The 12,297-nt window shown below is 38.9% G+C and overlaps 1 protein-coding gene across 16 annotated transcripts in view; it reads left to right on the top strand.

The window, feature by feature from the left end:
* The window catches only part of ANK2 (ankyrin 2), a 212,701-nt gene extending 201,131 nt beyond the window's left edge, over nt 1–11,570 (top strand). For 11 of the 16 annotated variants that reach the window (XM_081811962.1, XM_081811955.1, XM_081811963.1 and 8 more), the window contains 5 exons: nt 2,860–2,943; nt 3,046–3,210; nt 4,212–4,394; nt 5,777–5,868; nt 9,299–11,570. In XM_081811962.1, coding sequence (XP_081668088.1) covers nt 2,860–2,943; nt 3,046–3,210; nt 4,212–4,394; nt 5,777–5,868; nt 9,299–9,482 — 708 coding nt within the window. In that variant the 3' untranslated portion in view covers nt 9,483–11,570. Of the gene's footprint in view, nt 1–2,261; nt 2,355–2,859; nt 2,944–3,045; nt 3,211–4,211; nt 4,395–5,776; nt 5,869–9,298 lie in introns of all 16 variants that reach the window. The other 5 variants (XM_081811969.1, XM_081811970.1, XM_081811956.1 and 2 more) reach the window with 1 other exon arrangement.
* The last annotated feature ends 727 nt before the right edge of the window (nt 11,571–12,297 follow it).

Below are 12,297 nucleotides of genomic sequence, written 5' to 3'. Positions count from 1 at the left end.
AAAAAAATAAACCTGGGTCATGTGAACCCCTCAATCCCTTTTAAACCTGGGGACCAGAGAATCTAGAAAAAAAAAAGATACGCAGTCCAATTCTAGCTCTTTGACCACGAGCCCTAATTTTACAATTGGAAAACTTTTTGCTGAGGAAAATGAACACCGGGGTGAAACAAGATCCCTGATGTGGCTTTTCAAAATTGATAACCGTGGGCGTGCAGACTAGTGAGAGGGACTCACAGGGCCTCAGGTAAGTGCCGGCCATGGGACCATGTGGGAGCCAGACTCTGGTTAGATCTGTCCGTGCTGGCAGGTGACGAGCAGGCAGACAGACTGTAGATATCCAGTGGGGTTTACCTCCCCGGACAAATTTTTCTCGTTAAAGGAAAGGTTATTTCCAAAATAGACCTCCTTATGTCTATTTTAAGAATGACTTTGACAGAGGACCTGGTACCTAAACTTACTGCTGATTCAGAATGTCAGAATCCCTGACAGGGGTAGGAGCTGACATCAGTCACACTGTTTCCTTTGTCATTACGTGCGTTTTGATGTTGCGAAGAAGCGTGGAGACCATCTTAGAAATTCATTTAAGCCATTTATTCTCAAAGTGTATTCTAAACTGTTCATATTCCTCAGCATTAACGGCGGGGATTTGAGCCCTCCTCAGAGCTCCTGAATCGAAATGAACCTCAGAGAGGGAAGGGGGACCCAGCATGTGCATTTTAAATAGCTCCCTAGATGATTCTAATGCACACGCAAAAAAAGGGCCAGAATCTGTTTGCATTAAACGTAATTTAACATAAATTATATATTTTTCCTTCTAGAATTCAAAAACATTTTCTACATCAAAGTGTTTTTAAAGCATGAATATATGTCTCAGTAGTGAAGAATGAGTTATATAAAAGAACTGAAACTTTTTGGGGAAACGAGTGATACAACTTATCTGTGGGCTTAAGGCCTACATTTATTATTCTTCACTATGAAGATGACATCTGCTAGCAGGATTTGTCTAAAATCATGACTAGAATTAGGAGAGGTTCAGGCAAGTGAGAACTGTGTCCCAATTTTGGCAGTTATCTTAAATAATGAATTCATTCCATGAATGGAATTTTATTTTAGGTTTACCTTTGCACAGAATGATTCATCTCCCAAGTTCTTGGCTTAAATGAATTCTAGTAAAAATGTTTCAAAGATGCTATCTGAACCCAGAAGCCTAAGAATCCACTGGCTAAATGAAGTATAGATTTCAAACAGTTATTTGGATAATTCATTTATTTTTTCAATGCACATAAAAAATTTTTGATAAGTCCTTCTGTACTCCACTTTATACACAGGTCTGTTCCATTTATTCGTGATGAATATCCGATTATTTCTGTGATGCTTCCTATTTTGACCCTTAACTTCTCATGACCCTATCTTGAGGATCCAATTTTGGTCACTTTTCTTGCTGATCATATTTCTAGGCAGCAGATTCCTGAATGTATTTAAAGTATAATTTGGTTTAGATTTTACAGGTTTTAGCAGAAAAGCATATAGAAATACATCAGATATTTAAAAATATGTTGAAAAAAATGTCATTGAGTTTTCTTTAAAAAAAAAAAAAATCATCCTATTAGGAAAGAGTGATGTGATAGAATGCTCCCAAGATATATGTTCTAATCTAAAATTACGTCTTTAGCTCCATATCTGACTCTGGGCCAGACCCATAAAATCAGACTGGCCGGTGCATCTTAACTTCTCTGCAGAATGAGTCTGATGTTATTCATAGGCTGCCTTCTTTGGTGACAGAGAGGTGCTCTTCTGGCTAGATAACAGCTATTCGGAAACTGTTTTAGCAGAAAGTTCTGCTACAGGCATAAGTTATTTCTCTACCTGTGGGTTAATCATTCCAAGCCTAAAGCCTGAGTGTCAATGGCTTATCAATGTTTTTTGTGCTACTTAAGTTCTGTGTTTACATCTGGTCATTTATCAGGACTTTAAGTCCAAGAAGTGATGTGGACAAGCTGCATATTTCTTCTGACAGATTTTGACAGATGGGCACTCAGACAGCTTTCAGAATTCCAGAATTTTTTTTTCAGTCATTGAACAAAAAAACTATATTCTTATCGAAGTGTGAGACAGACACACACCTGTTTGCCCTGCTGGCTTTTCCACCAAAGCCTCCAGGAATGAGACTTTCAGAAACCAAGTGTGAACTAAAGCAGAAACCAGTAGTGAAGACATTCCTTAGCATGTTAAACAAAACAATGCTTCCATGCTTCCACCAGGAGCTGACAGAGGAATTAGGTGAGCTGGAGACCAGCTCAGATGAGGAGGCGATGGTAACTACCAGGGTTGTCCGCCGACGAGTGATTATTCAGGTACCAGCTGTTACCTTACTGCACGTCCGGGACACTTCTGTCCCCATAACCTGTAGAGAGTCATGGACCTGGAGCAGTGAGGGCTTGGCATGCTCTTTAGGTAGTGCATGGCCATTCAAAAGCAGATCCCAACTCTCCTAAGTTTGGTTTGTTAAAAACAATGCAGCGGTGATGACGGTGGCAGCCCGCCTCCAAGAGAACGAACAGCAAGAGCAAGAGCGCTTCCTCCTTCCGCCCACCTCACCTCGCTTGTCCGTTTTTGTTTGTGCGTTTGTTTTATACCTAACTGTGGTCCAGTTCTCCTAAGCATGTTATTACCCACCTTTTCTTTTTCTTTCTTTCTTTCTTTCTTTTAAACATACTACTCGGCAGGACTTGGCATCTCCACAGTGCTTCCCAGTAGCTTCCTTCATTTTCTAACATGGCTCACCTTATAAGCCCTTGGGAGGAGTTTCTCAGAATTGTTGCCAAACACTGAAGTGACCCTTTTTTCTCAACCATTTAGGGAGATGATATGCCTGACATACCCCCGGAAACAGTCACAGAAGAAGAATACATTGATGAGCAGGGACACACTGTGGTCAAGAAGGTACTATCCTAACATGGTTGATTTCGAACCTCCTGCTTAAAACGTATCTGTCCCTCAGTGCTGCCGCTCAAAAACAAGATCCATGAATAAAATATCTTTCAGGTCACTAGGAAAATCATTAGGCGGTACGTATCCTCTGATGGCACAGAGAAAGAGGAGGTTACAATGCAGGGAACGGCCCAGGGACCCATCAGCATTGAGGAAGGAGATGGCTATTCCAAAGTCATGAAGCGCATTGTATTAAAGAGTGACACCGAACAGTCAGAGGTAAGATCATCTGCTTCTCCAACCTGATTTTACGGAGAAGTGTGAAATGGAGTCGGAAGAGGTGGGTGTGACTGTTTACCCACATTGGCCCCACTGCTCCCCCTTATCTGGCACCCTGCTTTCAGTTTACACATTCATTTTTTTCTTCATGATTTTGTGGCATTTTAAAACAACCACCGAGGAGATCTGTAGCCATTTTATACTCGTGATCTCTGTTTGGTCCTTCTTATTTCTGTTTTCTATTATGGTTGCATACGTACAACAGAAATCCAAAAGTCAAATTTTAAAAGGCCAGGATCCCATTGGCTGGCAAACAGTATGTCACAGGAAGCCCCCGCACAATTGTGTCCTGGGCAGCGTGGCAGCCTCTGTAGGGCCCTGTCGATCAATATTTGATATTTAACCTTGTGCATTTCAGAGTCACTAAAGCCAGGGTCCAGAAACTCCCTGATCTATAGTTTTCTTTCTTTCCATTCTACTCTCTTTGAGGAATGTTTGCTCTCTATGACATATAATTTGTGACATCCTCACTGTTTTGCATTCATTCACATCCTCAAAATGTTGTTATTATGCACAAAGTTTCTCCAGAAATCTACTGCTTTGGTTTGTCATATCTTTGAGAGTTTCTCCTTTGGGGATTAATTTCATCTTCATAATGCCAAAACCATTTAAACGTGGAGGAAGGGTTCATCAATAGGCTGTTATGTCCGCATTGCACTGAGCAATCGGTTCTTATTCACAATACTTCCTGATGGTTTTTTGTTCACGTGACTCATGAGTGGTTGGTTTGGTCCTGTGTACATGGAGTTCATGACAGAGGCATTACCAACTGATTACAGGCTTTTTCTTTCTTTTTGTAACTGCTTCTCTTTTCCAAAATACTGTTTTCTGGAAGACTGGTATAAACCAGTGTAGGGTTTTGGTTTTTTTACATAGAAAAATTCATCACTGTGACCTTGTGGCAGTCAGAAACCGTGTATCATGTGTCCTTCATCCATTAGGTAACTTTGTCTGAGCCCAGCATTTTGTCCAGTACCTCACAATTTCAGGCTGAACCAGTGGAAGGCCGTAGAGTCAGCAAAGTTGTTAAAACAACTATGGTACATGGAGAGAGGATGGAGAAACATCTGGGTGATTCTAGTTTAGCCACTGATCTTCCTTCAGCCAAAGATGACTTTGAAGAGGTATAGAAGCATTATCACTTTTGTGTTTTCGTGTTGTGTATGTGTATTTTATGTTTGCTTTGTGTTTAAAAAGAAAATGGTTTATCATTATGTCATTCCATATATGTATTCGTGGAAGGGTGCAGAATAATTCAAGAGAGTAGAATTCCTGCGTGAATAACTTGTACAGTGAGGTAATGTTTCCACAACTTGTGGTATTCATCGTTATCACCTTAAATGCTTTTAAAAATCTAGATGACCTGGATTCACTTCAGCTGAATCAGAATCAGAATCTCTGGAATTAGGCCATGATTGTACGTCTTGCTTGGAAGACCCATAAGTGACTTCCCAATTAATAAGAGAAAGAAATAAATAGGTTGCAAATTGTCTTTACTAGCTAATATTCTCAAATATTTCCAAAGATTGGCATTAAAGAAAATTCAGTTTTATTTTAAACCTAGAAATAAAATAAGCATTTATAATTATTTAAGTTCTGATTTTCAGTAATTAGAAAATGGGTCCACGGTGACAGATCCACAGACCCTTACTAGGATTCAAAAATTCAAAAATTCTGAAAACCAAGACTTGTAGGTTAGTAGCAAGTTAATTTGGGAGTAAAATTTAATATGAACTGACATGGAGCTATTAGGACATGGAGGGGTTTTTAGTCCTACCTAGAGTGAATATTCACATGCTTTGCTTTTGATATATTTATGAGATTGATTACAGGATGCTGCCCCAACCCCTTCTGGGATATTAGAACACACAGTGTATATATCATATTACCTGTCTAAAATCCAAAAAGAAAAAATTCTGGATTCTGAAACACATCTGGCCCCAAGGGTTTTGACTAAGGGATTGTGGGCATATGCAAATATCTACAAAACATTTTTTGCTATTGAGACATTTTGAAGTTAAATTGTACATGTGTGTCCTCTTCTGTACCCACAGTATGCATTGAGATTATATATGAATGCATTGAGATATGAAAAGCATACCTTATTTAAATACTTTTAAGGAAAGTATCTTGCCCTTGGATAATCAGAAGATGAATTGTGTGAGTTGTACACTTTGGGCCTTATTCACTTGTTGCTTATTTTGCCTCTGATCGTTACATTTATCGGTAGAGTCTCCACTGGGGAAAGGAGGGTGAGATGAGGAGAAGATTAAAAGTCACTCAGTACAGATGTTATTTACCAGCATTTATAAAGCATTGTAGTCCATGTCCCTCACAAATAGGAGAAATTTAAATAAAACTCAATTCTTATACTTGATCCCGAAATTGTATTTATTTATCCTTTCAAGTATAGCTTTTTATACTTACTATTGATTAAGCACAGGAATAGATTATTTTTAAGTCTATGGTTTATGATGGGTTTTGTCCTGTTTTCTTTTTTCTTCAGGCTTTGAGTTATACAGGTAGCCACATGAAAGTGCACTTCCCCAGTTTAGTAGAGAATGAAATCCTGAAAGAGGATGGATCAATAATTAAAAGGTTTGGGTTAGCATGGGGTTGTGCTTTGCCAACTAACACCTGAAATTTTTTTCCAATTTTAAGAAAAGAAAAATAGCCCCTACATATACCCTAACATCCCTTGGGAACTTCCAACTCTCTCTGTATTGTACACTTTTGTCAAGTGGTAGATCTGTCAGTGTGTCATACCTATAATGTCCTCTTTATGCTTTGAAAGTAATAGCAAGGCTTGAGGAGAATGAGACACCTGTTTACACAATCACTCCTTGGGTTTTAACAAGTCATCCATTTTGCTGAGGCCAGCTGAGGTGGGCTCTTCCACTGTGTTGATAGATTTGGAGCACATATGAAGAGGAATCTAATCAGCTGTTCACAAATTAATCTTGTGACCAGCTACCTTCAGCTCAATCTTAGCAAATCATAACTGTGTGGTACATGCTTTTGGGGGTTTTTTGTTGTTGTTTTTTTTTTACCTCCTTCTAAAAGCTTTAAGCTGTTTCATGATCCCGCATGTGAATGGCAAATAACATGAGCATGAGTTTGATATCCACAAACCTGAATGTACCTAGCAATGCTGAAACCAGGGACTCTACTAAGTTAAAGTGTCATAAAAGCAGTAAGCAGCTCACTTTTATACCTATGAAAGGGGACCAGCTGTGAAATTCTCTGGTTAGCCTGTCCCTATTACCTATTTGATGTATGAACTTGAGAACCCTTGCCTCTTGCCTAATCTCCTGGCCCTTCTCTTTGGTCCTCTAGCAGCACCATGCTAATCAAGTGCCCTCCACTTCTCAGGGAAAAGACACAATGGAAATTCAAGTTACTATTGTGCTTTTCACTTCATTGTGAAGAAGAAAAAGATTGTCATTTATAGTACTCTACAAAGCTATTTTTAGCCTGTAGAACATAATAATTAGGAACAGTGAATTAAAGGTTCTGTCACAAATCCGCCCTCCAATCACATGGAAACAACAGCAGCAGCTAAGAATTTAAGGGTGTAATTGCTCAGAGAACTTTAAAAAATGCTACGTAAATTAAGGATAAAGTGCCTTTTATACTCTGAACTTTTAAGTCTTTTATTCAGTTACTCAGACAAAACCACATAAACCATGTACACACCCTAGCATCATGAGATCTTTAAACTGGAATACATTTAGAGACCAGTTAATCCAAAGTTCTCAGTTATAGCTGGTGAATTTGAAGCCAGGGATATAGACAACTCAATTAAATTCTATAGCTATTTAGTTCTGGAATGTATTTGTCATGTATAACACTTTTATCTTGTACGAAGACATTTTATCATACCCACTGCCCCCCTGATCTACATATGAGTAGATTCATTCCACTGCTTGAGTTATATGCATATGCATACTCATAAACACATTCATCTACACATATCTGCACAAAATATCAGGGTTTGCCCTGTGATAGAAGCTTATTGCCCGCCCCCCCCACACACACCAAATAATGAAGGCTTCTCTTAGCTCTTGGCAGAAATAATCAGATATTTGCCTTTTGGGAGAAGAAAAATATGGGTGCTGAATAGTTAGAAAAATATGATCTGGTTTCAATCATTGGAACCAAATTTGACGTTCTTATTAAGAGGAACAAATTTAGTGTGCCTCGGTGGCTCAGTCAGTTAAGCCTCTGACTCAGGTCATGATCTCAGGGTCCTGGGATTGAGCCCTGCATTGGGCTCCATGCTCAGCAGGGAATCTGCTTGAGGATTCTTTCTCCCTTTCTCTTCCCCCAACTCTCTCTCTCAAATAAATAAATAAATAAATATTTTTTTTAAAAAAAGGAACAAATTTAAGTTTGCTTTCAGATACAAAATAATTCATGTGGTATCAAAGGAAGGAAGAGAACAAGAGAACATGAGACAAGAAGGAAGGAGCCCAAAAGAAAGCTGAAAGTATTTTGGCTAATAGAAGTCTTTAAAAAAAAAATCAGGATGATCTTCAATGCATGGCAGTGTTAGAAGGTAGAATAATGATAAGGACAGAACCTCCAGCTTCTTAACACTAGGAATCCATAAGAAAATTGCTGGGTAAAGTCACAAAAACTGCTCATTTCTTCCGTGGTTTTCAGTGAAGATGCATGGCATCATGGTTACAGATTCAGGCTCTGGAATCTTGGAGTCTTGGCCCCACTTCATACTAACTGTGTTATTTTGTATTTGGAGCATTGCTTAAAATCTCTGAGATTCATTTTCCTTATTCATTATAATAATAGTGCCTGGCACATAAAAATGTTCACCACATATTTACAGAATGAGTAATTATATTTAGAAGTAGTGAGAAGAAGAGAGGGTGTACAAATTACAGCATAATCATTTTCAAGTAGGGAGACGGGAAAATGGTAGTACAAAATATCACAGAACATCAGAACCCCTTTTGTCGACTAATCACTATTCAGGAGGGAGCCAAGAAAGCAGCAGACTATTCAATGGCATAGAAGACCAAAAATGGGCGAAGTTCATGGAGATCTGAGCAGATGGAGGAAGAATTTGTCTCTCGGTATTCTTTCTCTTTCCTCTCTCTTCCCCACCATCTCTAGATGAAGTTTTGACACCTGGGCAGACCCTCATCTTTCACTGGTAGTCACCTTCCTCTAGGCTGATAGAATGAGATTCCAGTTTTTAAAGATCTGTGTCTCATGGAAAAGTTTTCCTAGAACAGGATGCAACTCTAAGGATTAAGCTGGCAGCTAAGGTGTTTAAAAAAATCAAAAACTATTTTTCTCAGCCTGTCAAAAGGTACATATGGAATCCCTGTTTCAGGATGAGCCGAGCTCTTTCTCTCTTTCTTTCTTTCTTTCTCTTTCTTTCTTTCTTTCTTTCTTTCTTTCTTTCTTTCTTTCTTTCTTTCTTTCTTTCTCTCTCTCTCTCTTTCTTTCTTTCTTTCTTTCGTCTTTCTTTTTAAGATTTATTTATTTTAGAAAGAGAGAGAGAGAACGAGCAGAAGGGGCAGAAGGAGGGAGAGAGATTCTCAAACAGATCCCTGCTGAGTGTGGAGCCCAATGCGGGGCTTGATCCCACAACTCCAAGATCACAACCTGAGCCAAAATGAAGAGTTGGATGCCCAACCAACTGCGCCACGCAGGAGTCCCGAGCCAAACTCTTTCAAATCAGTGCACCTTAAACAAAACATGAATGATTATATGGTTTCTTTTGGAGAGAATCGTATTAAAGCATGGTTTTATTTATCTGAAATAGTTCTTAAAGTTTTTAAAAGATATTCTTTGTTCTGAAACACTTTAAAACATTTCATGACTCATGTCAGATAGGAGCGGCCACGTTTAAAAGAAAGATGTGGAAAGATGGCTAGTGTAGAAGTATCCAGAGGTATGACAGTAAAGTACTTTCATGTCATGGTTATTTACCCCCATTCCGAAGATGGTGGCTGTGCTTTAGTGAAGAAAGTATAAATCTCTCTTGTCTGCTTTCCTCCAGGACAACAATGAGTAAAGCCAGTACACAGAAGAGGGCTGTGGTGAAGGATCAGCATGGAAAACGCATTTACTTGGAGCACCTGGAGGATGTACCAGAAGCACTAGACCAAGATGACCTCCAGCGCGACCTCCAGCAACTCCTTCGGCATTTCTGCAAGGAGGACTCAAAGCAAGAGGCCAAATGAGGGGCTGCCCAGTCCTCACACCAGAAACCACACATTCACTCAATATGCAACTTCCCGTTTCATTAGCAGAGTGACCTACCCGGCCTAATGGGATACCCTGACACTTCCACTTTTAGCAAATACACACTGCATTCTGTTTCAGTTTTTCCCCCCGTCCTCTTTAACTGTAAGCTAATTTGTGACCAAAGATAGCATCCTTCAGTCTGGATGCTGTATCCACTACTTTGTTGTGTCTGTGCTAAATTGAGAACTGGCCACCTCCATCGTTCTTTGCTCCTGAACAAACTCCATGAAAATCCATCGATCAGAAGAACTTCACCTACAGACCTCTTCAAGTGATGATACCTAGGAGTCCTCCCGAGGGATATCCTTGTACCATGTATATAGCTCAAATGCTCAGATGAACAACATATTAAAATTAAAACCACTGCCTATCATAACTACACTGGGCATCATGGAATAAAAGGCCTCTAGAAATTGCTGAACAATGGTTAATTAAGATATTGCTAACACAATCGAATGATAATACAGTTCTACCGCAAAAGAAGCACTTCAGACCTACCGTGTCCTTAGAACTTCCAGAGTAGCCATTGCTCCTAGTTAAAGATGGGTTAATAACCTCAAGGAACTATCCTAACTAAGCACTTAATGCTGGTGCTGGCCAGCCTTGATTTATGATTCTCCAACAGCCACACGAGGGAGGGGAGAAGGGGGGAGCAGTAGGCAAAAGGAACAAAACAATGAGGTATTCAGCTGCTAGCAGCCACATCCTGTGGCATTCTAGCATCTTCAGGTCTTTTAGATTTTGGACACATTGGCAGGGTATTTTAAAAGCTATAACTACTGTAGTTTTCCAGTTTTCATTGCTGCTTTAGCAAACCACGCTGTCTTATTGGTGGTACTTTCTTCTGGCCACTGCACTGTAGATAATTCATTGGAAACAAGATTTACCCACTACGCAAAAGGTTAAACTCCTTCACCATGTTGGAGTGGTTCTCCCCCGCCCCGGGTTTATATCTTCTCTAATACCTGCATGTAGCATTTAAAAATCAAAACCACAGTCAAAACTCCTCTTCTAATCACACTGATGGTTTTCATTCTTTTGACCCTGAGCAAGCACTTTTCACTTTCTGCTAGGTCTGTTTTTTAGCTTGCAGACAAGGTTGAGAAATCCTTACAAATTTGGTTTTGGTTAAAATTTTTGATTTATTTATTTGAAATCCAAACTCCCTTGGAAACTCTTAAGTGCATTTGTGCACTTTTTTGTTTGTTTCAGAGAAGGAACTTTAATCATCTGAGTGATTTCCATGTCCTATTCCTTATTCCTCTAGTGGTTGAAGCTGTGTAGCATTTTAACATATATATATATTCACAAATATATTCATATAAACAATATACATTTCGAATCAGTTATTTGTTAAAGAAAAGTATATTCAATGAAGATGAAATTTAAAAAAAAAAAAAAGTCTATCCTCCAGGGATTGAACATTTTCCAATTCTATCTGGTCTTTTCCTGTTGTGCAAAAATGACTCATTGCTCCGAATGTCAAAAACAAATGTGACAAACAATGGCACTTCATCATTTCAAGCAATGTTGCCAAGGGAGAAAATTTCCTGGGAGGGAGGTTTCCCACAAGCCAAATCTCTTAAAGCCTCAAATGCTAGCACTTTCTGGCAGTTGGATAGGAAATAAAGCTTTCTTTGGCAGCCAAAATGAGAGAGGCTCATGGTGAAACTTTTTGAGACACACCATGGCCTTCTTGTCAAAACCTTCACTGGAGCTCAAGAAAAGCATTTCTGTTGTGTTATTTGCAGTGCAGATGATGTCTGTGTAACAACATAATGGTTATTCACCTTTTTTTGATTTTTGATTTTTGCTGTGTAATCAAAAAACTTGAATACTGTGAGAAGAAGTGAATTTTCAGTTGATGAATCAGCATCTTGTTCCCATGGTGATAACACTAATTGAATATATCTATGAGGGCATGTATTAGTTAATGGAAAAAAAAAATACAACACTAACAATACATAGCTGCAATGTGTACAATGGCTGATTTAATTAAATAAAATGTACAAGTGTTAAATGTGGCAACAGTGATTTATTCTTCTTTATCACTTAATCTGTGATTTCAGGAGATAAGATTATTGAAGAGATGACATGGGATTTGAAGCCAAAAAGGACACAAATTGCTCTTTTCCTTGTAGTTTTTACTTAGTGACAAATATGCTATTATGCCCCAGCACTGTTTTAAGCACTGAGATGAAGAGTTTGTCCTTGCCCTCAAAAAACTTTTGTTTTTGTTATGCAAAAGGAGAAAGACAAAGATTTATATTTAGTTTTGGGATCGTTAGCAAATAAAAAAATAGCAACTTCGGGGCTGGGAGGAAATGAGGAGAGGGTAACCAGGGATTGGTAAGGCAGCGAGGCCCACCGGGCAGGATTCTCCCGTTTCAGTTCTCATTTATAAGGCAGTGGTGCTCCGGAAACACCTTCCTTTGGGAACAGCATTTCGCCGGGGGTGGGTGGGGGTGTTATTTATCTCATAGCCTGAGAATTAAACATTAAATGGATACATCAATATAAATAACAAAAGGGCAGAAATACACAAAACTGAAATCAGTTGTATTTGGAGAGTTTTTGGTTTTTGTTTTTTGAAAAATCCCTTTAGTGCTGCTATAATATTTTTTACTGTAAAAACAGTACAAAAAGACATGATTAGGAAATCGAGTAGGTTTTACATATTTAAAATGTAAGGTGGGGCAAACCCTCCAGACTGAGGGAAGATCATGCACATCTCACAGATGACTTGAATTA

Source organism: Leptonychotes weddellii, chromosome 2 (genome assembly GCF_054177405.1).
Source record: "Leptonychotes weddellii isolate Sample4059 chromosome 2, ASM5417740v2, whole genome shotgun sequence".
In the NCBI taxonomy this organism is placed as follows: Eukaryota; Metazoa; Chordata; class Mammalia; order Carnivora; family Phocidae; genus Leptonychotes; species Leptonychotes weddellii.
Note: the sequence above shows the minus strand (reverse complement) of the source record. Positions and strands in the feature narration are given on the sequence as shown.